This window comes from Saprolegnia diclina (assembly GCF_000281045.1).
Source record: "Saprolegnia diclina VS20 unplaced genomic scaffold supercont1.9, whole genome shotgun sequence".
NCBI classification, from domain to species: Eukaryota; Oomycota; class Saprolegniomycetes; order Saprolegniales; family Saprolegniaceae; genus Saprolegnia; species Saprolegnia diclina.
In genome coordinates this window covers 940,075-963,764 of record NW_008246076.1, presented here as the reverse complement: position 1 = coordinate 963,764, position 23,690 = coordinate 940,075, and the positions used below count along the sequence as shown (strand labels likewise).

At 56.4% G+C, this 23,690-nt stretch overlaps 10 protein-coding genes across 10 annotated transcripts; 5 read left to right on the top strand and 5 right to left on the bottom strand.

Moving 5' to 3' along the window:
- Nucleotides 1-1,595: 1,595 nt before the first annotated feature.
- SDRG_03976 (glutaredoxin) lies at nucleotides 1,596-2,187 on the bottom strand. Its single transcript, XM_008609626.1, has 2 exons — nucleotides 1,864-2,187; nucleotides 1,596-1,813 (listed from the first exon to the last, which is right to left on the bottom strand). Exons 1-2 carry the CDS (start codon nucleotides 2,055-2,057, stop codon nucleotides 1,696-1,698), a joined length of 312 nt encoding a protein of 103 aa, XP_008607848.1. The 5' UTR covers nucleotides 2,058-2,187; the 3' UTR covers nucleotides 1,596-1,695.
- Nucleotides 2,188-2,567: 380 nt separating this feature from the next.
- SDRG_03975 (hypothetical protein) lies at nucleotides 2,568-3,814 on the bottom strand. Its single transcript, XM_008609625.1, has 3 exons — nucleotides 3,680-3,814; nucleotides 3,512-3,608; nucleotides 2,568-3,470 (listed from the first exon to the last, which is right to left on the bottom strand). Exons 1-3 carry the CDS (start codon nucleotides 3,776-3,778, stop codon nucleotides 2,710-2,712), a joined length of 957 nt encoding a protein of 318 aa, XP_008607847.1. The 5' UTR covers nucleotides 3,779-3,814; the 3' UTR covers nucleotides 2,568-2,709.
- A 654-nt stretch (nucleotides 3,815-4,468) lies between these two features.
- SDRG_03974 (hypothetical protein) lies at nucleotides 4,469-5,085 on the top strand. The gene has a single exon (XM_008609624.1). The coding sequence runs from the start codon at nucleotides 4,473-4,475 to the stop codon at nucleotides 5,052-5,054; it is 582 nt and encodes a 193-aa protein (XP_008607846.1). The 5' UTR covers nucleotides 4,469-4,472; the 3' UTR covers nucleotides 5,055-5,085.
- SDRG_03973 (hypothetical protein) lies at nucleotides 5,046-6,201 on the bottom strand. Its single transcript, XM_008609623.1, has one exon. The coding sequence runs from the start codon at nucleotides 6,153-6,155 to the stop codon at nucleotides 5,154-5,156; it is 1,002 nt and encodes a 333-aa protein (XP_008607845.1). The 5' UTR covers nucleotides 6,156-6,201; the 3' UTR covers nucleotides 5,046-5,153.
- A 375-nt stretch (nucleotides 6,202-6,576) lies between these two features.
- SDRG_03972 (hypothetical protein) lies at nucleotides 6,577-7,451 on the bottom strand. The gene has a single exon (XM_008609622.1). The coding sequence runs from the start codon at nucleotides 7,401-7,403 to the stop codon at nucleotides 6,669-6,671; it is 735 nt and encodes a 244-aa protein (XP_008607844.1). The 5' UTR covers nucleotides 7,404-7,451; the 3' UTR covers nucleotides 6,577-6,668.
- Nucleotides 7,452-7,833: 382 nt separating this feature from the next.
- Nucleotides 7,834-9,079, top strand: SDRG_03971 (hypothetical protein; the record flags this gene model as incomplete). Its single annotated transcript, XM_008609621.1, has 8 exons — nucleotides 7,834-7,960; nucleotides 8,003-8,112; nucleotides 8,159-8,226; nucleotides 8,272-8,338; nucleotides 8,390-8,449; nucleotides 8,495-8,722; nucleotides 8,768-8,866; nucleotides 8,915-9,079. 8 exons carry the CDS (start codon nucleotides 7,834-7,836, stop codon nucleotides 9,077-9,079), a joined length of 924 nt encoding a protein of 307 aa, XP_008607843.1.
- A 92-nt stretch (nucleotides 9,080-9,171) lies between these two features.
- Nucleotides 9,172-11,726, bottom strand: SDRG_03970 (CMGC/MAPK protein kinase). Its single transcript, XM_008609620.1, has 7 exons — nucleotides 11,496-11,726; nucleotides 10,702-11,443; nucleotides 10,176-10,640; nucleotides 10,037-10,098; nucleotides 9,849-9,982; nucleotides 9,579-9,798; nucleotides 9,172-9,520 (listed from the first exon to the last, which is right to left on the bottom strand). Exons 1-7 carry the CDS (start codon nucleotides 11,685-11,687, stop codon nucleotides 9,257-9,259), a joined length of 2,079 nt encoding a protein of 692 aa, XP_008607842.1. The 5' UTR covers nucleotides 11,688-11,726; the 3' UTR covers nucleotides 9,172-9,256.
- A 1,977-nt stretch (nucleotides 11,727-13,703) lies between these two features.
- Nucleotides 13,704-14,425, top strand: SDRG_03969 (hypothetical protein; the record flags this gene model as incomplete). Its single annotated transcript, XM_008609619.1, has 1 exon — nucleotides 13,704-14,425. The coding sequence occupies one exon, from the start codon at nucleotides 13,704-13,706 to the stop codon at nucleotides 14,334-14,336; it is 633 nt and encodes a 210-aa protein (XP_008607841.1). The 3' UTR covers nucleotides 14,337-14,425.
- A 419-nt stretch (nucleotides 14,426-14,844) lies between these two features.
- Nucleotides 14,845-17,532, top strand: SDRG_03968 (hypothetical protein; the record flags this gene model as incomplete). The annotated part of the gene is made up of 14 exons (XM_008609618.1): nucleotides 14,845-14,923; nucleotides 14,972-15,050; nucleotides 15,099-15,343; nucleotides 15,396-15,549; nucleotides 15,604-15,892; nucleotides 15,945-16,090; nucleotides 16,220-16,306; nucleotides 16,351-16,483; nucleotides 16,545-16,697; nucleotides 16,757-16,879; nucleotides 16,926-17,048; nucleotides 17,092-17,181; nucleotides 17,241-17,419; nucleotides 17,469-17,532. 14 exons carry the CDS (start codon nucleotides 14,845-14,847, stop codon nucleotides 17,530-17,532), a joined length of 1,944 nt encoding a protein of 647 aa, XP_008607840.1.
- Nucleotides 17,533-22,227: 4,695 nt separating this feature from the next.
- Nucleotides 22,228-23,607, top strand: SDRG_03967 (hypothetical protein; the record flags this gene model as incomplete). Its single annotated transcript, XM_008609617.1, has 2 exons — nucleotides 22,228-22,497; nucleotides 22,552-23,607. 2 exons carry the CDS (start codon nucleotides 22,228-22,230, stop codon nucleotides 23,605-23,607), a joined length of 1,326 nt encoding a protein of 441 aa, XP_008607839.1.
- Between the last annotated feature and the right edge of the window lie 83 nt (nucleotides 23,608-23,690).

The following is a 23,690-nucleotide window of genomic DNA, read 5'->3' as shown; positions in this document are numbered from 1 at the left end:
GGGGGGGGACGCTTGAGCCGAGCGGTATGATTCCTGCTTCTGCCTCCCGAGGTCGCCGGTTCGAACCCGACGCGCCGATTTTTCTATCCGGATTTCCCCCCCATCCGGACACGAATGTCACTGAAGACGGTCACCATAATAAGGCCACGCTCGGCAAGTGCCACAAGGAACACAAGGAAGAAGCAAGATGAAAACGGCATATGCCGGAAATTCGTGCCTACCGGAAATTAGGTTGGAGGCCGGACGACCCTAGAAATAGGACCCTTATTCCGTAAAATTCGAAAGACTCATTTCAACGGTGGTATACAACGTACTGGCGAGAAAGTTATACATACGTACTAGTAATTGGTTAAACGGTCCCTTCACCGATTGCCCGAGTTCGTTGCAATTGGAATTTGATGGTCGATTGGTACACTGATACACTGATAGTAGATTCAGTATCAAGTTTTGCCAACTTGAACAGTGCACAACACAGGCTGTAGGCACGCTACGAGCACGATTCTTTGGTTTTTGGGCTCCCTGCGTCATGCGCTATGCATATCGAACAAAACATACGACTCTATAAAAATCTTCAAATATCGTCAACAAGCTGCCGAGCAGCACCGCCGAGCACATTTCATCCGGATAAGAATATCCGGATAAGCTGGCGCCGCTATTGCCGCTTGCGCCGTCCAGCAAATATTGTCAACTGGTTCGATTCTTGCGGCACGTCTGGTCACGACTCAGACGACTGCTGGTATTACAATTGTAGCACTAGCCAAACAGCCTACACAGGCAACACTTCGCTCGTTCCAAACGCAAGACAACGATCTCGTTGCTTCACAAACAGCAACAGCCAGCAGTCGATGGCGATGTACGCTGCGGTTGACCCCGAGATTGTGTGGGACACACGGGTCCGAATCGATCGGTCCCTCGTTGGTACTACTTGATTTCATCCCATATTAGTGGAGGCGCCGTCTTTCAACGCGGTGTTTGTCAATCAGAGCGACCGTCCATCTTCGCAGATCTGGTTCCTACGCGATGCCAGATTCTAGTGCCAGCTCTAGTGTCGCATCTGCTCTATCCAGGAAATGAGACCAAAATTGGCGGGAGTATTGTTCTGACAATCAACTATTGCATTTCAAACAAATATTAATTGTAGGAACAAAAATACAGACAATAATGATTTTGCAACGAATCGAATATCGACGTGTGTGTCGAGCTCCTTTTGCAGCCTTGCCAGCTCCGTCAGCGCCGCCGAACAGTTCAGCCCGTCCGGCAATGTAACCGGTTTATCTAGCCGGTTAGAATCAGGTCGGATGACGGTACGGTTGCCGCAGAGATGCGGTTGGTCGACAGGAGAACGCTCGGTCCCAACTGGACTGAAGCCGAATCGAGCGACACAAATACCAGAGCTTCGTCCTAGAGCGCCACCAGTCGTATTACACGCTCTTTCATTGCGGTCCCATTACCGTCTTCTTGACACGTGGCACTCTGCAGTGTACATCGCAGCGACTTCAACTTCGACGACCGGGCCTTTTGATTACTGACAGCAATTACTGCTCGTGGCCCCACGAAAGCCATCATGGTGTCGGTCCGTCCTCTGAACTAGTAATCGCAAGCTCCTTGCCTCGTTTGAAATAATGAAGTCAACTATATTTATATGCCGCAGGCGCGACCTCTATCTACGTCTTGTCTACGTCTTGGCTGCGTCTCTCAAGGGCTCAGACCCAAAATGCGCTCGAGTTCGCCCGACTTGTACATTTCAAGAAGCGTGTCGCTGCCACCGAGAAATTTGCCGCGGATAAAAATCTGAGGGATCGTCGGCCAGTTCCTAGCCAAATCCGACAATCAGAAATTATACTTTCGAGCGACTCGACGTACGAGAAATCCTTGATCGCTTGGCGGAGCTCGGCGCACTCGAGCAGATTCGCGACGCCAAAGTCGACGTCGAGTGTGCGAAAGACAGCGACGACTTGGCTCGAGAAGCCGGCCTCGGGCGCCTCCCGCGTGCCCTTGATGTACAGCATCACGGTGTGGGTGTCGATCTCGCGCTGGATTCGCTGGTATACCGACATGCGTCGAACGAGGTCAATGGCCAATTGAGGCGCAACGACTCCACCACAGCGATACGAGCTTTGGTTCTATATCACCCCGTGCGAATGGACGTGTCGATCAAGTTGGGACACTGTGGTCACCATCTCCGGCCACGCCAGAGGCCAGTGGGTGGTCCGAAATTCGCGCCGCTTCGAGCGCGATCTAACCTCGAGACGCCAAACTCGTTGGACACGAGTGGCTTAAACGAGCGCAACGAAGCGCACCTCCGGACGTACCCGGCGCGCTGCCGGCCACATGCATGCGCCATGGCGTCTGTATCGCCTCCCCTTCCTCGTGGAGGCAGGCCGTCAACTGGCGACAAGCGTTGCCAGCGCAATGGCCATGCTTGCTCTGCCACTTGCCAATCTACATGGTACGACTTCCTGCCTACTGTATACGCGCTATGCGATATACTGTACGTCGGCGAGCGACACCACAGCCACCACCGCGGCCGCCATCATGCACGGTACGTCAACCAAGCACGAGCTATCAAGGAACGTTCGAGTGCACGGGGCTCTTTGCTTACTAAATATCCCTGTCCAATGCATGGCGCTTCAGTGCAAGGACTAGGTGCCAGATACGCCCACGCAAAGGGACAAGGCTTGATCCACAAGACGACAAGATCGCTGCTGTTTACTGTCGTGTTGCAGCGCGCAATTCGGTGAGCCGAATCGAGTCGCGGTTCGCATACGTAAACAAGGCGGGAAAGTCGCACGGGAGCTCGGTGTAGTCGATCGCGTGCGCGTGGAGCTGGTCCAAGAAGGCCTGGAACGTCGCTGCGTTGCGGATCGTCGAGGCAAAGATGGCGGTCGTTCGAGGTCGCTTCAGAAAGGCCGCAAGGACGCGCATAAGGTCGGGAAACGAGCGGACGTCGTAGACGCAGTCGCCGGCGATGAGCACATCAAACGCCATCTCGCAGTCGTCCCACGTCCAGTTGGTCCAGTCGAGCGCCGCGGTGGTCACCGGGCACGGCGCGAGCATGCCTCGGAAGGCGTTGAGCTCGACGTTGTACCGTAGGTTTTGGAGAACGACGGGCGCGTAGTCGGTCACGAGTACGTGCCCCGGCGGCTGCGCGGCGTTGGCCGCGAGCACGAGGCCGGTAAAGCCGGCGCCGGCGCCGAGCTCGATCACGCGCTTGTTGGCAAACGCTGTGGGGTGCGCGAGGCCATACTCGGCCAAGTAAAAGCCCGCTTCCCAAAGCTTCATGCCAACTTCATTGTGGGCGGTGGCAACGCGGCATGTAATGACATCGTGACGCGAGGCGTTGGGTTGACGCAGCCGGTACGAGACGTGGTGCAATTCGTCGAGGCTGTTGAAGCACTTGTTGTTGGAGATGCGCGCCATGAGCTCGGCCATGAGCTCGTCGGAAATGTCGCCGCCGGCCATTTCCGCATCTACATCAGTGGTAAAGATGGCACTGGACCATAGAGCGTACCGTGCACATACATCTTGATGATGCGGTACGTGTACGCTTGCTTGGGCGCAAAGTCATCGCAGATCGGGTCGCGGAAGATCTCGGCCACGACCGCGTCCTGCCAAACACAGACAATCAGTACTGTTGGCGAAGAAAAATGATGGTCTTTTTGGAAAATGATGTTCGTACTTGAAACTCGATCGAGAGGTACTCGTGGGAGGCGCGGAGCGCGGCCATAAACACCTCGACCGGCTCCATTTCCCGGTAGAGGTCCAGGAGATGCTCCATGGTCGTGCGCTCCCGTGTCAAAATGGCTGAACCACGAACTTAGCACGTTGAAAATCGAACTTAACGCGGATGGCTAGCTGCACGCCTTTTGAGGGTCCCAAGCACGGTTGATGGCAACAAAGAGATAGGTTGTCGCGCCAGCGATAGGCACGACGCGTTTTCTTCGATAGATTTCGGTGACGACTTGCTTTGCCGCGCACGGCAGATCGCGCGACGCTTCCACGCTCGCGGTTGCAACGGGTGCGTTGCGTGGGTTTAGACCAATCCGACGCCCCTCTGTTCTTTTATTCTGCATACGGACAGCAGCTAAACGCACGCCATTTCGAGCGCGGGGGAGATTCGATGCAGGCGCACGAAGCGAAGGTTACCGAGATGGCTTGCGTCATGCGCTGACGTAGGATCGCCGTGTTTCGATTGCCGTGCCGATAGGCATCGCATGCGGCGCAGACAGGTCCGTCATGGGCCTTGATCCGCCTGGGAGTACCCAAAAGTTGCGTGCATCTCGTCAAATGCGTTCCAAAATGACAGGTCCCAGTTAGACGTTCCTGTGGATTGGCCAATTCATGTATCGTCTGCGCCAATCCAATGCGGCGGATCGCGAAAAGGACGTGATTTTAGCCAATCAGCTGCGCGGATTCCTCCCCACCACAGCTCGTGGGCGTCACTTTAGATTTTTCTTCGTCCCAACTCCACCATGGTTGCCGCCAAGTTCACCGTCGTCAAGACCGCCAAGTACTCCGTCCTTCACCCGACCTCGGGCTGCAAGCCCATGAAGGCCGTCGCCGTCGCCGCCAAGGCTGCCCCCAAGGCCGCTGCCCCCAAGGCCGCCACGCCCAAGGCTGCCCCCAAGGTGTCGACGCCCAAGGCCAAGAAGCCCGCCGATGACGATGATGATGATGACATGTTCGGCGACGACGACGAGGAGGAGGATGAGGCCGCCAAGGCCGCCGCCAAGAAGCGCGCCGACGCCGCCAAGGCCTCGAAGAAGGAGAAGGCCAAGCCGATTGAGCGCTCGCAGGTCGTGATTGAAGTCAAGCCCTGGGAAGCCGAGACGGACCTTGAGGCGCTCGCTCTCAAGATCAAGGCCCTTGAAGTCAACGGCCTCTCGTGGGGTGAGGGCCACAAGCTCGTCCCGGTTGCCTTCGGCATCAAGAAGCTCCTCGTCCAGTGCATCATCATTGATGACCTTGTCTTGTTGGACGACATCACGGAAGCCATCGAGCAGTTCGAGGACGATGTCCAGTCGGTCGATGTCGCCTCGATGAACAAGATGTAAATACGTAATTCATTATACCACTATGAGTACATCGTCCATTAACGCGGCAGCGACCGCCCACATTATATTGCTAGGATGCTACATCTAGGACTACGACACTTAGAGTCCGCGCTCGACACGGAACGGCGGCGCCGATCCCTTGGGACTTGTCACCGCCGTGTAGTCGCCGTCGACCGCCGCAGGCGAGCGAGGAGGGCTCGCGGGCGCTGGCGTCTCGTGCACCGGCGCAGTGTACTGGAACTGGATGACGCCAAAGCCAATCCAGGCGACGAGCGTTGCGCCAAAGTACGCCCACCACGCGCCCGGCATGGCGTAGCTCCCGCCGGCCTTGAGGGCATCGAGGAACGCCACGATGCTCGTCGGCGACGGGTAGCTCCCAATGAGGTTGCCGACGCCAAGTACGAAAAAGTATCCACCGAGAAAGGCTGTGCAGAGCACGACAACGAGGCGCTCCTGCAAGTAGACAACGAGCCCGATGGCGACGCCGCCGATGGCCATCGCAATGACGATCGGCACTTCGGGCTGCGCCGGGTACAGCCGCATGAGAAAGAGTGCGCCGACGAACGCACCGAGACCGACGCCCGCGAGGACGCCGAGGACGGCGACGCCAAAGCGGAAGAAGAAGAGCGCGGCGACCGCGAGGATGACGGCGGCGAGAACGCCAATGCCTAGCGCGGCCGGAAACACGTACGTCTCGTGCTCGAACGCCACGTACGCCGCATTGAAGCCAAGGACGAGCCCGATGGCAAAACCCGAGAGGAAGAACGCGAGCTTGACAAAGCGGTACCCGAGGAGACCGAGCGTGAGACCCACGGCCGTCGCGACGCCGTAGACCACTGCCGGGGCGACCACCGCAATCAAGTGGGGACTCGCGGTGCTCGCAGACGAGGACGCGAGCAGCGTCGCGTACGGCGGCGTGTAGGGCGCAAAGAGGCCCAAGAGAAAGACCGAGAAGGCAATGCACATGGCGACACCGAGCGTCACGTTGACAAGCCGGCGCGTCCGTGGGCGTAGGAGCGGAAGCGCGGGCCCGAGCACGGGTTTGCGCATCGAGGCCGGGCCGAGCAGCGGCTCGTTTGGGTGCGATGCCACTACGTACATCGTAGCTGCGAAACGGCGCACTGCGATCCTGTCTCGGCTGGTGCAGAAACGCCAAATCCAGACGGCCTTTCCAAGGCGTATCAGAGCAACCGTACTCTGTTCAATGCTGCGGTCTCTGGCGAGGGATAGAAGAATGCGCGCTTGTGTACGTCATCGAGTAGAGCGTAATTAGGCCCAAGAGAGCTTGCTACAAGTAGTACTTGTGTCAAAGGTGCCGGCTGCCATGAAGTGGTCGTGTTTGACTTGTATTTTGTATGCACATACAAAATATGCATTGTTGGATCTTTCCTTGTGACTCCAGCTGTTCCATCAGACATGCAAGGGAGCTACCGGAGGGCATTTCATTGACGCAGGTGACAGTCTATGAGGGGCACGTATGGCGCAAGGTACGAGTGTGGTTGCGCAAGGAGCGATCGACTATCTCAGACATAATACGTCCGCGAGTTTGTGTCATCATCGTTATATAGGTTGTTATCGTAGTCGCATTCTCTATTGGGCACATATTGCACATATCTACTTGGTACGCACGCGCTTCCACTTGTAGACGGCAGGACCACCGTCGACGCCGTCGGCGATCTTCATCTTCTTGCCCTTGGCTTGGACCTTGCGCTCGAGCTCGAGCACCTGGCGCATTGTGTTGATCTTGGACGCGCGCTCGAGGCGGTCGCTCATCTCTTGGTACATCTTGTTGGACTTTTTCACCGCCTTGGCACTCGGGATCGCCAGCTTTTGGAGGTCGGCCTTTCGCAAGCGGTTGGACGCCCGGTGCACGAGTTCGGGCACCGTATCAAAGTGGTCAGCGACATCGAACGTCTTGAGGGACGCGTCGTCGTCGACAAACACCTTGTGCTTGTTTGGCTTCTCGACGTCGATAAAGTGCGCCGAGGCGCTGAGCTTCATGGCCTTGGACGTGTCGACTGCACGCTTCATGTGCATGTACGCTAGATCCTGCGTCTTCATGACCTTGAGCACGTCGGCCGTGAGGATCCCACGGTGGTTGTTGGTCGAGACGTGCTTGCCGTCGACGGTCGACGACGTGTTCATCTTGAAGTAAAACTCATCCGGGTTGCGCAGCGCGGCCTTGAGCTGCATCGTCTTGAGGCGGCTCTCCTTCGAGTGGAAGTCGCGCGCACGCTGCACATAGTCCTTGTGCTTCTCGAGGAGGCCGAGGCCGAGCTTCTTGCGCTCGAGCGGCTGCCCACGCTCCTTGTGCTCGCGGCGCTTGACGGCGTTGCGCAGCGACGACATGCTGGTTGTATTCGCAAAATGATCCCGAGCCAACCATTGGCGAGCCGGTCGGTCTCGAATTCGGATATGTCCTGTTTTCATGCCTCTCGCTCTTGCTTTTACTATGCATAATACCGTCTGGTTGTCCTTAAAACAGGATAACGCCTGGCATTAGGACTCCATCGCATCGGATATACAGACAATATTGGCTAATTGCACGCCACTTTTGATACAGGCCGCGTGTGATGTGCCATGCCACCCTCGCCCAAGCAAGCGCTTTGGAACGAACACAGACACTATGGAGTCCATCCACGCCGTTTAGGAGCATTCTGTCATGGCGTACATAAAGCCTCTGTCGTCGCCACTATAGAGAAAAACCCGATTAGGGCTTCGTAAGGTGCGTGCAATTAGCTGCTCGAACGACTTGGTGCAGTGCATTTTTATTCGCAGCATGATGTTGCTTGGACGACGCCTGACGCGGCCCTCCCTTGCGCTCGTTGGCGCCAAGCGCGGTGTCGCCGCCTTCTCGAGCGCGCCGATCCAAGCTCCACCCGGCGTCGATGTGCAGGCGCTCACGGGTACGACCCTCATCGTAGCATCCTCAACTCATGGCGATCCAGAGGCCATGGCCGGGCCTGTTGTCGAGCCCATGTGGGCCGTCCAGCTCGCGCAGAACGTCATCGAGACCGTGCACACGACGACCGGTCTCCCATGGTGGGCGACGTTTGCGGTAACTACCACTCGGAACAGACGACGCTGCAACGTGATCTGCTTAGTGCACTGCGGTCGTCGTGCGTGGGACGCTCTTCCCGTTGCTCGTGTTCCAGATTAAGTCGATGGAGCGGTACGCTCTCATCTTGGCCTTGCTACTTACATTAATGGTGTCCAGCATGGCGCAAGGCACGCGCGACCTCCAAAGCGTGTGGAAGACCTATCTCTACGCCCGCGTCTTCTTGGTAGGACATGCATGTACCCGAGGCATGGCCTCACTTGGACGCATGATGTAGCCGCCTGGCATTCCATCGATGCAAGTAGATGCGGTCAAGCAGCTGCACAAGGGCGCCAAGGTACGACGCTGGATGATGATGGAGTGGCTCGACCGATGCGCGTAGCTGGTGTGGGAGAAGCACGAGACGCACCCGGTCGCCTGCGTCGCCGCACCGCTTGTGCAGATCCCGTCGTTCTTCCTCATGGCGTACAGCTGCCGCGACTTGATTCGGTCGGGGTCTGTCGCGGGCTTGGACACCGGCGGCTTGGGCATGTACACCAACCTCTTGGAGGCCGACCCGACGTTTCTCTTGCCGGCGCTCGCTGTCGGGTCGACGTATCTCAATTTTGAGGTACCCTTTTTGCTTTTTGAGATTCACACCATGCAATCGACGTAGCTCATGGGCCACTCGAAGATCAAGGCGTTCGACTGGCTCAAGTCCAAGATTCAGTACATTCCACTGCTTTCATTTCCGTTCATTTGCCAGTTGCCGCAGGTTCAATTTGCCCCAAAAAATATGGACAATATTGACCACTCTATATAGGGCGTCTTCTTCTACTGGCTCGCGTCATCTTGGTTTTCACTAGCCCAGTCCCGTCTCCTCAAGGTCCCCGCGCTTCGTGCGACGCTCGGACTCAAGGAGATCCCGTCGGCGGCCGCGACGCTCTCCAAGACGCTGCAAGATGCTGCGACCAAGGCGCCCAAGTAGTCGATGTAATTTGAAGCATCACCTTGGCTTCACGCCATTCGAGTCTCTTCTTTGTTCTATCCTACAGCCTAGATCCGTCACTCCATAGACAATGAGTGTATAAAGTTAGTAGATTAGTAGTTTAGTGTAGACAGAAAGCAAGGAACGATACGACGAGAAATGGAGTAGAAATTGCGCTCACGCTTCGGCGACGGGCGGGCTCGGCCTTGCCCAGTGGGTCACCTCGGGGTGGAAGACCGCCACGTCTTCCAGTAGCAGGTCCACAAGCGCGTCTTTCGTGAGCTTTTCATCGGGAATGTCAAACTCAAAGTCAAAGGGCGGGGACGCGTGAATGTCGGCGGGGTCGTAGAAGGCTTGCAGATACGGGTGCTGCAGCGCGTCGAGCACCGAGATGCGCTTCTCGGGGTTGAAGACCAGCATTTGCTTGAGGAGGTCGACCGCCTATTTGACCACAATTTTTGAGAAAAAATCGAGAAAACTACGAAAAATTGCCAACAACCTCGGGGTTGGCACTCGGGAATGCCTCGTCGAGCTTGGTCGCCTTGTAGATTGGTAGTTTGGTCAAAAACCGAAGCGCCTTGGCGTTCTTGACAAACTCGATTTCTTCTTGCTTGGGCGTGCCCATAAACTTGATGATGAGCTTGAGCTGGTGGATGTAGTCGTTGCCCGGAAAGAGCGGCTCGCGCTGCATCATTTCCGCCAAGATGCACCCGACGGCCCTGCCAAATGTCACGTTGGCGCATGTCGGAGTATGGCTCGAAGGACGTACCACATGTCGACCGACTCGGTGTAGTTGAGGCAGTTGAGCATGATCTCGGGCGCGCGGTACCAGCGTGTGACCACATATTCCGTGAGCTCGGCGTTTTCGGGAAATCCGCCACGGGCCAAGCCAAAATCACAAATCTACCACCATAACAACGACGTTATAACAGACAAAGATGAGGCGCGTATGCACACCTTGAGGTCGCAGTTGGAGTTGAGGAGGATGTTGGACGGCTTCATGTCGCGATGAATGACACCTACAAACCACATGTCAGAAATCACAACGCCAGATCTGATTGCCAGCGCAGATCTGCAAAACGACACCAGACCGTACCCGCCGAGTGGATGTGGTGCAGCGCGCAGAGGATCTGGTACAAAAAGTACTTGATGTGGTCGTCCGACATGGGCTGCATCGAGTAAATCACTTGGTGCAAGTCGGTCTCCATGAGCTCGGCAATGATGTACATGTCCTCAAACGCTTCCCGCGACGGCGGCGCGGGTACGTCGAGCAGCTTGGTGATGTTCTTGTGCGCGAAATGCCCGAGCAGCCGCGTCTCGCGCAGAATGCGCTTGGCGTCGACGAGGTCGTCAAAGATGCTCGCAATCTTCTTGATCGCGACGCTGCTGCCATCCTCATGGTTCTTGGCGGCAATCACCGCGCCGTACGCGCCGGTGCCAATGGGCTTGAGGAGCGAGTACTTGAGGTCCAGCGTGAAGAGCTGGCCGCTGGCGCTGAACGAGTGGACGTTTCCGCGGCTAAGGTACCCGTTCCGCGTGAGCCCCGGTGCGACGCGGGCGACTACACATTGGGATCGCGTTCATACCATGCAATAGAGGGAGATGGAGACGGTGGACTGTACCGTTGCCCTTGGGCTTGAAGACACGGTCGTGCAAGACGGCCGGTGCGGGCGGCGATGTAATGGTCCGAACGTCTTCGACCGCCTCGGGGCTTTGCATCTCGGGCGTGTAGCCGTCGGTATCGTTGTCGCCATTGTTGTTGTTGTCGTCGTCGTTGTCGCTTTGGTTGGTCTCGTTGGCATCGCTGCTGTCGTCGTACGACTCGAGCTCGTGGTCTTTGGCCGCGCTGCTCGATCGCACCTTGTGGTCGCTGCAGCGCGGATCGTTGTTGTTGTCGTTGTTGCCGCTGGACAATCGGTCGTCAAGGAGGTCGGCCTCGAGCGCATCCAACGTCACGTCACCATGTGGTAAGGGTGCCTGCAACGACGACGCCGGGGGTGGGAGCGTGGCGCTGCGGATGACCACGGGGGTGCGCTCTTCGGTCGGCAGCGCATGCGTCGCGACGTCGCGGCCGGCGCTCTGGAGAGACGACGACGGCGTGCGCCCGACCTCAAAGATGGCCGTCTCGAGCGCGCCCAGCCATTGCTCGAGCGCGCGGGCTTCGCGCGTCGCAAGGCGCAGCGGGTGGTTGTAGTGCGGGCGCAGTAGCTCCATGACGTACGGGCAGCGGGACTCGGCGCAATCGCTAATGTCGCGTACAATGTCGTCTTTCGAGAGTAGCGTTTCGCTGAGGAGCGTCAAGTCGGTCGCACTCTTGTATTGACAGAGCGACCATGTGTCGGAGCGCAGGATAAAGTACGTGGGCTAGAGCCACGCGCCATCATGAGCCATGTCCAGAGAACACCATCGTCTGTACCTTGGTCGGGAAGTACTTGCTGTGCGAGAGCTTGGTCAAAGCCCCTTCCATGAGCACGACCTCGTCCGAGAAGTGCATGTTGGCCGGCTCGTCCTTCTTGAAGAGCCGCGCCAGCGTCGTCTTGTGGCGCGTCGCAAACATGCGCCGGCCACCGCTGTCCGAGATGCTGCTGCCATGGCTCGGGCGTCGCATGCTCCTGCTGTAGTCGTTACGATACTAGTACAGTCGGAGCCGACCAGTCGAGCGTCTTGGTTTCAGTATGCGCCCGGTATCTTGCGAGATCTTTCCACCTTTTTGGCCAATCGCATCGCGCTTGGCGGCAATTCGCTTATTCAGTGCCGAATCTCCCCATAAAATCGGGACAAACCTCCGACGTGGCACGGCTGCGATCACCAGGGCGACGAAAGCAGCCCGCACATCGCACTCTTGCATATACAAGGGTGGTCTTGGGCTGGTCTTGGGCGATATACCCTTTTCCAAGACGTGCCTACTACTACGGCTGCTCCTTGGCTGCTCGTTGCCGTTCAGGGCGACTTTCAGAACAAATGCAAGCCTAACGACACCACCAACGAGACCAACGAGAGCACGATGCATCACAAACGGAGCGTCCCACGCTGGAGGCTACATGTATGCGCGCTGCAAAAATGGGGACTGCGCATGGTCCATGCACGTGAGCGCGCGTTTTTGCCAGCAACCGCCTTCAACGTGCCACCAAAAGGGACAAACCGGTTTTGCCCAACGGGAGCATACTGCCTTTGCGAACTCGTCCTCGGCGTCGACCAATCGCAATCGCGCAGGCTTGTTATTCGATTTTTCACATCCGAACGTCAGCAGGTGGCGTTGTTGGGATGTGCTCGTGGTTCTCCTATCAACTAGTGCGTCGACTAATCTACTACTCTGCATCAGTTGACGCGATGCGCTCGCTCTCCAGCACCACCGACCCGCACTCGACTGGTGCATGAGGACGCGCTATCTCTTTGCGTGTCAACGGCGAGAAGCACGACAGCGTGGGACGGTTTTGCTGCGGCGAGAAGACGCGTGGCGATCGTGGCTACTGCAACCCACATGTTTTTGGCAGTTGCGACCCTGGTTCTCATGGTCGAACCACCTTGGCGAGCGACCATTCGAGGTGTAGGGACGCTCTCGTTGCAGGTTGTATTCATACAGGCGGCGCCACGTCGGAGCTACGCGCTGTTGTGGTGGCTTGCAATGGCGCCAGCAACGCCCGTGGACGTTACTGCTTGAAGTTGACCCAGGTGCAGGAGACGCGCCACATGGCGATCTTCCCTTTTTCCTACTGGCCGGCGGCCGCGATCGAGGCCGATGACACGCGTCTGCCATTGTGCATTTCGTGTGACTTGGCAGCGACAACCCTCGTCTTGCACGTGTACTAGCATTGGGACAGTGGCCTGTCGTGGTGAGGATGGAGGTTGATCGAGTTCAACACGATACAACATTGAGCTCGGTGCTGGCCATCGAAGCACGAGTAGCCTTGGTTCGCAGCAGCCTGGACGAGTAGCCAACATAGAGCATTACGCAACGGCCTGTGGACACTGGGTCGACAGAGCCGTCCAGTGCTAAGTACTCAGACAAGAGTGCATAAGCTCAATTGAGTTTATGTACGCTTGGTACAGAGGAGGCACCCGCACGACACGCGACCCACCAACGACCAACTCGCGGCGTGGCTCGGGTCGTAGCGATAGAATACCGGGCATGTGTGGCCCACAGGGCTTTTATATTCTGTTTGGAAACAGCGTCTCAAAGGCAAACAGTGTGTCGGGAGCGTCAGCACAGATAGTTCTCAGAGTCTCGAGGCTCAAATGTCGACTTCGTACTACCTATGTCGATGGAGCGCACCGGTATCCCTTCTCGTGGACGTCATCTTGCACGTGATGGCATCCCTGCGCCGCTGCGATACAGAATAATGCCCCGAAACAGCGTTCAGAGAGATCGCCATACTGTCGACGCGCCACGTGTTGCCAATCAGATCGCAGGCGCCATGATCCCCATTTTGCAGCCAGCTTTGATGGACTAGCAGCCTGGCGGACCGCCAATCTCGGTCGGAATACCATGCCTAACGTTACGACTATATATTACCACAGCCCATGAGGACGGTACAGAATTGTCCAGTGTTGTAGTGTGAATTTACATGTTTTTACGTGTATTTTCTTGCTTTTTCGGCAATAGATTGCAATTGCATTGTCGAGGATGGAGTTCCTCGTGCCAGCGTTCCAGAGCCTCTGTGCGTCGGGCGCGCTGCAGCGTCAAGCACCCGACGAGACGTGCTTGGAGCGGCAGATCCGTCGCCTGCGTCTGCGCCTCGACACGGACAACGTGTTGCCGCTTGACGTCGTACTGGAAAGTGCGAACACACGCCTCGAAGAACTCGAGACCGAGCTGCGCAAGCGCGCCACGCCGATCGAGTGGATCGTCACAGCCTACCGCCCGGCGACGACCGACACGCGCTCGAGTACGCTTGAGCCACGCACGGAGGCGGCGCTGCGTCAACCGACTGGATCCGACGGGCCTGTCCGGTACCTAGATGGCGACGCCGACGACGCCGTGACGTTTCGCGTCACGGTTCCTGCAGAGCCACCGCAGTTTGGCCCACCGCCCGAGCGTGTACCCATGAAGTGGGCGACGGCGGTGGCCACGTCCACGCCGAGCCCGCCGCTGTCGTTGAAGCCGAAAGCACCGGTGCAGGCCGCGCCGGCAGCGACGCGCGTGGCGCCCCGGAAGATGCACGTCGCGGCTGCTCCGACAGCGCCAAAGAGCGTCAAGTCCCGCAGCCTCGTCGCCAAGAAGGCCGCCAGCATCGGCCGGCGTCGGGCTGACCTCTGAAACCACACTGGTTTGACCTCTCAGAACCTATTATATGGTAGATCTGATAAGATCCCGTCGGAGGATAATGATGGCCACATCGAGCCTTGTACTTTGAACAGCACAGCCGTACCTCGCATGCTGGCGCTACGATGCATGCATGGCAAGAAAGCTCATGTGTACTTGAGCGTCGAGACCCAGCCGTGTCCGCCTTCGTTGCGGCATCCCCGCCTGTCTACGGTCCACGCAGTAGCAACCAATCCATACTAATGCCTCGGGTACTGCAACGACTTGTCTCTACGGTCATAGCATCCGCATTTACCTGTGCGCTCGCATGGGGTCGCGTGACGAGGCGGCTGCATCGTCGCCCGCGCATCGACCAAGCAGCGATCGGACGTGGCAGCCGGACAAATGAGCTCGGATTTTAACCAATCAGCGCCCGGATGGCCAATTGGGCCGTTCAGCCAATGGCATCGCGTGGGGGTTGCAGCCAACCACTCAGCAACAGCTTGCGCAGCGGCGACCGACGATGGACGCGTTCCAGAGCCTCCAGCAAGGCGCTTCGTTCGACACGAAGCGCTTCAAGTCGGACATCAACCTCTTCAAGAGTACGCCCTCCTCGTGCTACGTCGCTTCACTTCTGATGATGGTAATAGATGCCAAGAAGAGCGGCGCGATCGGCCTCGGCGTCGCCAACACCAACATTGGCGAGCTCGACTTCTTTGGCTGCAACACGTACGTCGGCCTTCACGCTACAGCATGTCATTCATAGGCAATGCGTAGGCCCGCGCCGGCGCCCAAGAAGCCACACCAGCGCGCGCGCACGTCGAGCATCGATGTGCCCAAATGGGCCGGCGGCGGCGAAAACGAGCCCAAGCGCAAGGAAAGCAGCAAGCAGCGCCGGAAGCGCAAGCTCAGCGAAGATGCGCTCGCCGAAGAAAAGGTAGCGCAGGCCGACCGCCTCGCCGCGTCGCGCCTCCTCGTGCCGTCGACCAAGTCCAAGAAGACCAAGCCGGCCAAGCGCGCAGGTTGGACCATCCCTCGCACTGCTCGTCGTCTCACGTACACGATCGTGTCTAGCGCCATCTTCGTCGTCCAGCGAGAGCAGCTCTGCCGAAGACGAGCAAGATGAGGATGATGACGCCAGCGACGACGACGACGACAACGAAAACGTCAATGTCTTTGGCAACACGGTGACCGTCGACGAGAGCGCCGCACCGCACTCCAACCACGCGTAAGTGCTTGGACTATACCAGAGAGAGGATGATGCTCAAGCGTCGTTTTGTAGCGATGACATCAAGCAGCTGCGGAAGCGGCTCAACATTTCGACGTGGGGCACGATGGTGCCCGACCCGATCGTCGAATTTGCCGACATGGCGAGCACCGGCAGTCTTCGGTCGACACTCCTCGCCAACGTGGAGGCCTCGCAGTACAAGAACCCGACGCCGATCCAAATGCAAGCGATTCCAGCAGTCTTGAAGCGCCGCGATGTGCTCGGCATTGCGCCGACCGGGTCGGGTAAGACGGCTGCGTTTGCGATTCCGATGCTCTTGAACTTGGAGCGCCCGCGTCAGGACGTACGTCTCTTTTGTCGTCTTTGTCCATCAATGTTGAATTTTGCTTTTGTAGCAAGGCATTCGGTCGGTCGTACTCGTTCCGACGCGCGAACTCGCGGTGCAGATCCACGCTGAGTTTCAGCGCCTCAGTGCCGGGCGCAAATTTCACATCTCGCTCCTCTCCAAGGCCAGCGCGTCGACCATGGCGTCCCATGCCAAGTACGTCTTGTATTCGATTGCCTTTTTGGATTTTTGGATTTTTGATTTTGGGTGGTCCGAATTTTTGGATTTTTGGATTTTTGATCTTTTGATATTTTGATATTGAATCCTATTCTTTTATGGAAATAGAAACTGCACGGTCAACTACGACGTGGTGATTGCGACGCCGCTGCGCCTCGTGCATCTCATTACCGAGAGCGCGCTGGCCCTCGACAAGTACGACACATTCGATTGTATTTGGAGGCTGAAATTGGGGATAGGGTTGACATGATTTGCTTGGACGAAGCCGACCGGCTTTTCGAGATGGGTTTTGTCGAGCAAATCGACGAGGTGTTTGCGGCGTGCACCAACCCGTCGCTCCAGCGCATGATGTTTTCGGCCACCATGCTCGAGGTATACCTTTGTTTTTCATTTTGTAGCTATTTTTCCATTTTTCTAATTTTTGTGAAATTAGGGTGTTGAAGAAATGGCCCAGAGCGTGCTCAAGGACCCGATCAAGGTCGCGATCGGTGTCAAGAACGCCGGCGCCAACACGATCAACCAGCGCCTCTTGTTTGTCGGCAAGGAAGAAGGCAAGCTCGTGGCCATGAAGCAGCTCATCCAAGAGGTATGGTTGACCTTGAAACGTCAAATTTTGACTTGTGGATTCATGAAATGTACGAATAGGGCTTGAAGCTCCCGGTGCTCATGTTTGTTCAAAACAAGGATCGAGCCAAGGAACTCTTCCATGAGCTGGTCTACGACGGTATCAACGTTGGCGCGATCCACGCCGACCGTACGAAAGAACAGGTTTGGTGTTTTAGTAAAAAGGCTATCGAGACTCAGACTTGTCTAGCGCGACAAGGTCATCAAGGACTTTCGGACGGGCTCGGTGTGGGTCCTCATCTGCACGGATCTCATGAGCCGCGGTATCGACTTCAAGGGCGTCAACATGGTTATCAACTATGATTTCCCTCAGGTACGTAATCATTCTAGACATGTCTCATAACAAAATGTACTAGAGTGCCGTGAGCTACATCCATCGCATCGGTCGTACGGGCCGCAATGGCCGCAAGGGCGAAGCCGTCACGTTTTTCACGGAAAGTGACATGGTACTATTTTTGACATTGAGATTCGGTCGCATGTGGAGTTTTGAGATTCATTTGTGTAGATGTACTTGCGCACGATTGCCAACGTCATGAAGCTCTCCGGCTGCGACGTGCCCGACTGGATGCTTGCGATGAAGAAGGCGAGCGTCCGCCAGCGCAAGCAGCTGCTCAAGGCGCCGCCGACGCGTCACCGCATCGAAACGGTCTCTGGCTACGATCTCAAAAAGGCGCACAAGCACAAGTACAATATTGTCTATCGCTTGTAGGACAGGTTGAACCAATATGACTAGGCTCATGAAGCAGCACACAGCCAAGAAAAAGAACACGGCGGACAACGACGCGAATGACGCATAGACCGTCATGGTTTCTTGACTCTAAGCTTCTATACACGATGCCACGCTGCATGTATCAACTTTGTTCAAGAGGTTCTTGATGCGAATCGAGCGAAAGGCCGGCAGCGCAATTCATGTGGAGGGCTCATCAATGTCTTTCACGCCCACGTGTGGCCACTGCTCAGGGCCCATAGCATTGGGTCACTGTAGAAGCGTCTCGTGCGCAGTGAATGGGACATCAAGCGCATGACGTGGCAGCGCCTGGAGCAGCGAGAGAATGTCGTTGATCGACGCACTGGACGGTGTGCGTCACGCCGGCGCGCCGTCGTCGTGATCCAACAGTCGTACATGTAGCTGCAGCGTCCACGCAAGCTGGGCAACCTCTTGACGTACATGACGCTGGGTTCCCATGAGCTCGATCGTGACGCCAGAGCACGTAACAAGCGCTTCCAACAGCACACTGTAGATGCTCAACGTCTTGTCCCAGAGATGAAAGACGAACGGGTCGACCGGTGCGTGTGATCGCCATCGCAATCGCGACCACACTCGCGGCTTGCACGCTACAGTAGGGCAATGCAACGTCACGGACACTTGACGTGATACAGTGACGCAGGTAGCGACCCAACTGCAGCGGCTTGGTTCGCACCGTCAGCGCGACGTTCTCGAGGCAGGGCGACTGCATCGCCCAATCGAGAAGACCAAGTCACGTCTCGTCGGCAGCGAATCCACAGTCGAGGAGGTGCAGCACAAGTGGATCGCGTCCGTGATAGCGCGCGACGTAGCCCGGCGGTCCGTCCAAACCAACCACGCCGCAGTATGGCTCTACGGGAATCGTGGGAAGTTGTCTAGGGGTGAAAGGTCTTATTGAATACTAGTATTAAACAAGCAATAAGACCTTAGTGTGGAAATTTTCCACACGATTTGACGTTGACAACTCGTCTTTGATTGGGAGCGTCGCCACGGTCCGTCTGAGTGCAAATTTACCGACAGTTAATCGGACCAAACGTCCCTTTCAAATGCGTTTTTGAATTCGAACTTAATAACAGAAAAGCCTAAAAAATATTTCACAAATTGCTTGTAGCTATGTGGCGCCAGACCAATGACCAACATTCCGGTGGCGCCGGATACCGCACGAAGACATGGGTGTACTGCTGGGTGTACTGAGGGAGGTACCGGTACCCTATGCGAGGGTGTTGCTTTTTACAATGCGGCCTTTTGTCGAGCTGCTTGATCTTCCACGCAACTCCTTACCGGTAATGTACTCCCGCTCTTGTAAACCGCTGCGATAAATCGTAATACCGCGGGCTTTATCGTACGCTTTCGCGGGCGTGAGCGAGGCTCGTGCCGCTAGCCCGGCTGAGATGCGACCTCTGGCTTCCTAGTTTCGTGTGATACTCTGCCAGTCGGACCAGACCGCGTCTCGATACCCAGAATTTGCATTCCGTCGAGGTTTTTGGACGCGATTCATGATTTCAGAGCACCCTGCAGTCAATAATTGGAGCCATACGAGCGAGCTAAGGTTACTAAGCGACCGAGCGGGGTACTAGTACAGTACATGCATCTTTATGCAACTCGTCGATCTACTAGTACTATTGAATGGATAGTATTGGGTATCGCACGTGTCGGAAGACTGGTCACGCCTCAGCAGTGCATTGCGTTAACTGCAGTGCAGGCGCGGCCTCGAGAAACACCAGGATCGTATGCGCCGAGCGCCGCTCTGGCCGATGGCTGGGGGCAGCAACAACGTCCCTTTTTACGCGTGGCCAAAAGACCGCGCAAACGCATATGCTTCACGGCACGACAGCTCAAGAAACAACACCCTTTGATCCTTCCCAACAAAGCGTCGAACGACAGTGTCTTTGAGTACCTCAAGCCCACTCGACGTCTTCGGCCGTGGGGGACGCCTGTTCAGTACATCGTTTGGTTTCGTGCGATGCTGAACATGCTCCCTACAGGCTCCAAGAGTCGAATTAGGGAAGTAAGATAAGATCGTAGTACCATCGTACAGAGACCACACCAGGAGCCCGGTCCCACTTGGTCAACGACATGACATTTGGAATGAAATCGCCCAAAGTTGACACAGCGAATCAACACTTTGGACAGTCGAGCGGACCGCGATTCGTCATCTCTAGGCTGCAAACGTGGCCCGCACAATGCGACCGAGGACCACCGTGTCGAGCTCTCCGAAATAGAGGTGCACAAGCAGATCCATGTAGTTCCATGTACTAGTAGTCGATTCTCCAACACTACACATCACACTGGAATGCAATCCGTCCAACCGCTTGCGCCGACGCAGTGCTCAAGGCGGCATGAACGTTATATTGGACGACATTTCAAAAAGGTTGGCCTTTTGGTACAATGTCGATAGACGTATCTCAAATGATTATAAATCTGCTATAAAACGCTGTGCATGTGTCGTCGAGGTGGGCGTGCGATGCGAGCGTGGCTTCGCCTACGTGGTATTGGACGTCAAGCCAAGCAGCCTTTGATGATTAATCTTTATTGCCTCAGAAAACCCCCCGGAAGAACTAGTCGACGCGGCATGAGTGTGTCGCCGTGGATGTGAAAATTGGACAGAATACATGGGGCCATGAAACCAAAATGCACTCGTCCAATGCAGCGCTGCCTGCAACTCGACTTTAACTGCTGTGACGCTGTGGGACGTAGAAGCGCAAGTACGTTTGCTGCCGAGAGACTGAACGCGTCCTTAGTACACTGCCGCTATTCAAAACAAGTTTGCTGTATTGATGTGCTAGCACACACGGCCTTTTGGCTAAGACGCAAGGGCATTTGCATGGGTCAACCTCGACGCGGACGGAGTGCTCCTCGGGATCCTCGGCTGGCCTTTCTTTTGCGTCCGGATGCGGGTGCCGTGCGCACATTTGATTGGTCATGAAGGGGCTCATTCGGAATGGTGCCCTTCGATTGCCATCGCCAAGTATGTACTGCTTTTGTGGAAAAGGCCAAGCCAGGACTTTGTGTGGGAAACTCGTTTTTCACATTACCCACACGGTGAGTCACACCTAGAATTATATCTTATTGTTTGTATGTGAGGCGAAGTAACACGGCGTGGATTGCATTGCAGAAAAAATGGTACGGACCACCCTCCCACCCTCCCACCCTCCCACTTTACTGCCAATTTTGCGTACTAGGACGGGTCGCATCTAATATAGACACTTGAAAATAACTCAAATCGTACTTAATATTCCGACACGCTGCCCCCTACAGCACGGGATCTGCACCATCCGTCTCGAAAAAAGCACGCAGTGCTTTTTTCGTAGGGATGGTGAAATTAGGTTTCACATGACAACCATACCTTCTCGGCCTTTTGGCTAAGATCAAGTGTAGTATCTGTTCTAATCAGTGTGAAAACTGATTTCCACACTTCGGTGTGGTTTTTTTTCACATTCATTTTTACAAACTCCGATAGTCCAGTTGGCTTGCCACTGACTATTGGACTGGTTTCCGAGGGCCCAGCACTCCTCCCTTGTGAAGCCTAACTGCTACACTCAACCTCCATTTTACACTCACATCTGCTCATTCTTTCCATATTTGTATGCTATCTACACCTCTCCAGCGCGAAGCGCTGCTGACGAGCGAAGCGAGTCACAATCAACTTTGCCCGCAGGGCCCGAGGCGCAGCCGAGGTTTAGTTCGTATGCCAATAACATGCCCTACTATGACGTACTACTGTACTTGTACCACCAAGGATTTTCCTCGCCTTGGTAGTACCTTGTCGTTCTTGCTCCAGATGTCGTTGGCTTGGAACGTCAGCATTAAGCGCATACCTAAGCATTGTGCAGTATTGGCAATACGTCTGCACACCTCGGTAGTAGTGAGGTGTGCTGACGTCTGTTAATGCAACGGCAGCGTGACCTAGCTTATCTCTGTCGAGCGCACGCGAACGCACTCTTACTGACGATCTGGGCCGTGGAAAATCAGTCCAAAATTTGGTGGCAAGTCTGCTGGACGAGTATAGTACGAACGCTCGAGACCTTCAAAGACATGCAACAATGGCACCGGTGTGGGCCATGACGAGCAGCGTCAACTGTATGCCAACAGACGACGGCGGGATCCAGATGCAGCCGTTGAGTCGGCCAACACCGGAAGGGTCCGAGCAGTCGAGACGAGCCTTGATGTCGTCGTACTCAGCGCCAGCGTCGCGCTGCACTTGAGCAATAACCGCCACGGTCGGCCACTGGAAATTGAGACGGAGAGGCGACATGCGCCGGGACAACCACGAGTCGGCGCACACGCAGGGCGCGCGTAGTCGGGCTGTCCGTCTCGGGCGTCGTGGCATTGGCGACAGCACCATCCTCCGTTTTCGTCCCCCAGCATGTGGAAAATCATGTACCGGAAGCACGTGAGCGTGACGGCCCAGCGTGCGAGCTGGTCGCGGCTGCGCGCGACGCGTCGACACCAAAGATGAACTCCAAATTGCGGTGGTCCGTGAGGATGACAAACCCGAGATCGCGATGGAGGAGGTAGTCGAGCCGCTTGATTGCAAATATGGTCGCATATGCTTCCTTCTCCGGGACGCTCCCGCGTAGCTGCGTCTCGTTGAATGCACCAAGTGTAAAAACGCTGCTCCAAAGAGTGGAAATAGGTTCTTACACATGCATTTCACTCTTTTTTTGTAAAATCTACACTCGACCATTCGCTTGCTGCACAATCAATTTTTGTCCAATCAAATCGCTTCATTTTCGAAACGCGGAGTATGAGCAAGCGACCTTGCGTGGCGCCGAGGGCAGTCCTGCACGCTGGCGTTCTCGCTTCCATCGGGCAGTGCTTGGCCTCGACCAACGACGTCCGCATGCTGTTGCTGGCGCTGCCATTGGATGCTCTCGACGAGCCGCTGACTGCGCTTCGCTCACTCGTGTCGACACCGAGGGCCTTGCATCCAGAGCACTGGCCGCAGGTCTGCATCGAAGACATGGACGATCGCTACACGGCAACTGTTCTCGCCGCGCTGCCGGTCTTTAGTTCGGTTCGCGTTCATTGTCTCTCGGGGCTCGACGAGATGCTGCGCGCCATGAGCTAGAAACCCGGCGCGATTGGCGACGCAACCATGGCATTTGTCGCCAAGTGGGGTCACAAGGTCAAGTGCATCCGGTTGACGACGTGGCAAGAGCACTACATACATGTCCTTGCTCCACTCCTCCGTCTCTGCACCGGTCTCGATGAGATCATCGTGCACGCGGCCGAGGCAGATCCGCGCTTCCTTAACGCCGTCGCTGTTGCCACACTGTGCATCACGCGCATGTATCTGGCTGGTCTCAGTGACAATGCGTTTGCAAGCAAAAGCTGGTTGACAGCCATGACAACGTGGCTGGCCTCGGGCCGTGCGAGGGAGCTCAAGCTCGTGAATATTGTATCGACCGACGACAAAATTTTGGCGCGGGCGATCGCCGCCGCTGCATCGCTCACGAGCCTCGAGCTCCGCGATACCTACGGCCTTGTCCAAGGTCTACTGGAGGCTGCGATGCCACTGCCCCACCTGACTGCGCTGCGGCTTCAAACGCAGCTCGACACGACCAACTTGGAGCTGCTGTTGACGAATGCTATTAAGCTCTCGGCGCTCCGTGTGCTTGAGCTCGGTGACTGTAGTAGCACGGACGATCAGTTCTTTCTGATGCTTTTGCCGCGACTTGTGGCGCTCGAAGAGCTCTCACTTGCGCGCTGCCGTATGCGAAGTGTCCACCCCTTGACGTTGGCGCCGGCGCCGCGTCGACTCCAAACGTTGACATTGTACAGGTGTTTCATGGACGACATCTCGTGCCTGAGTCTTCTCGATTGGGCCTTGCAGTCACCATATCTCAAGTCCATTTCGCTCGACTCGGTCGCAACGGTGAAGTCGAAGCCCGTGCACGTGGGTCGCTTGGTGCGTCGATGGATCACCGCCGGCATCGAGCGCGTCACGATTCCGAGCGGTTCCATGGGCGCCGAGAGTGTGATCGCGGTCGCCATGGCGCTCTGTGACACACCGGTCCTCACGTTTCGTGTTGTACATTGGCAACGATGCGATGACCATGGCGTCCTATGTCGCGCTGTTGGACGCGCTGGCCACGTGCTCGGGCGTCACGCTCGAGGTGTTTGAACGCCGTCCGGTCATGCGCCAAGAGATTGCACAGCGAGCGACGACGCTGGGTCTACAATGCATCGATGACGGCAGCATGCCGA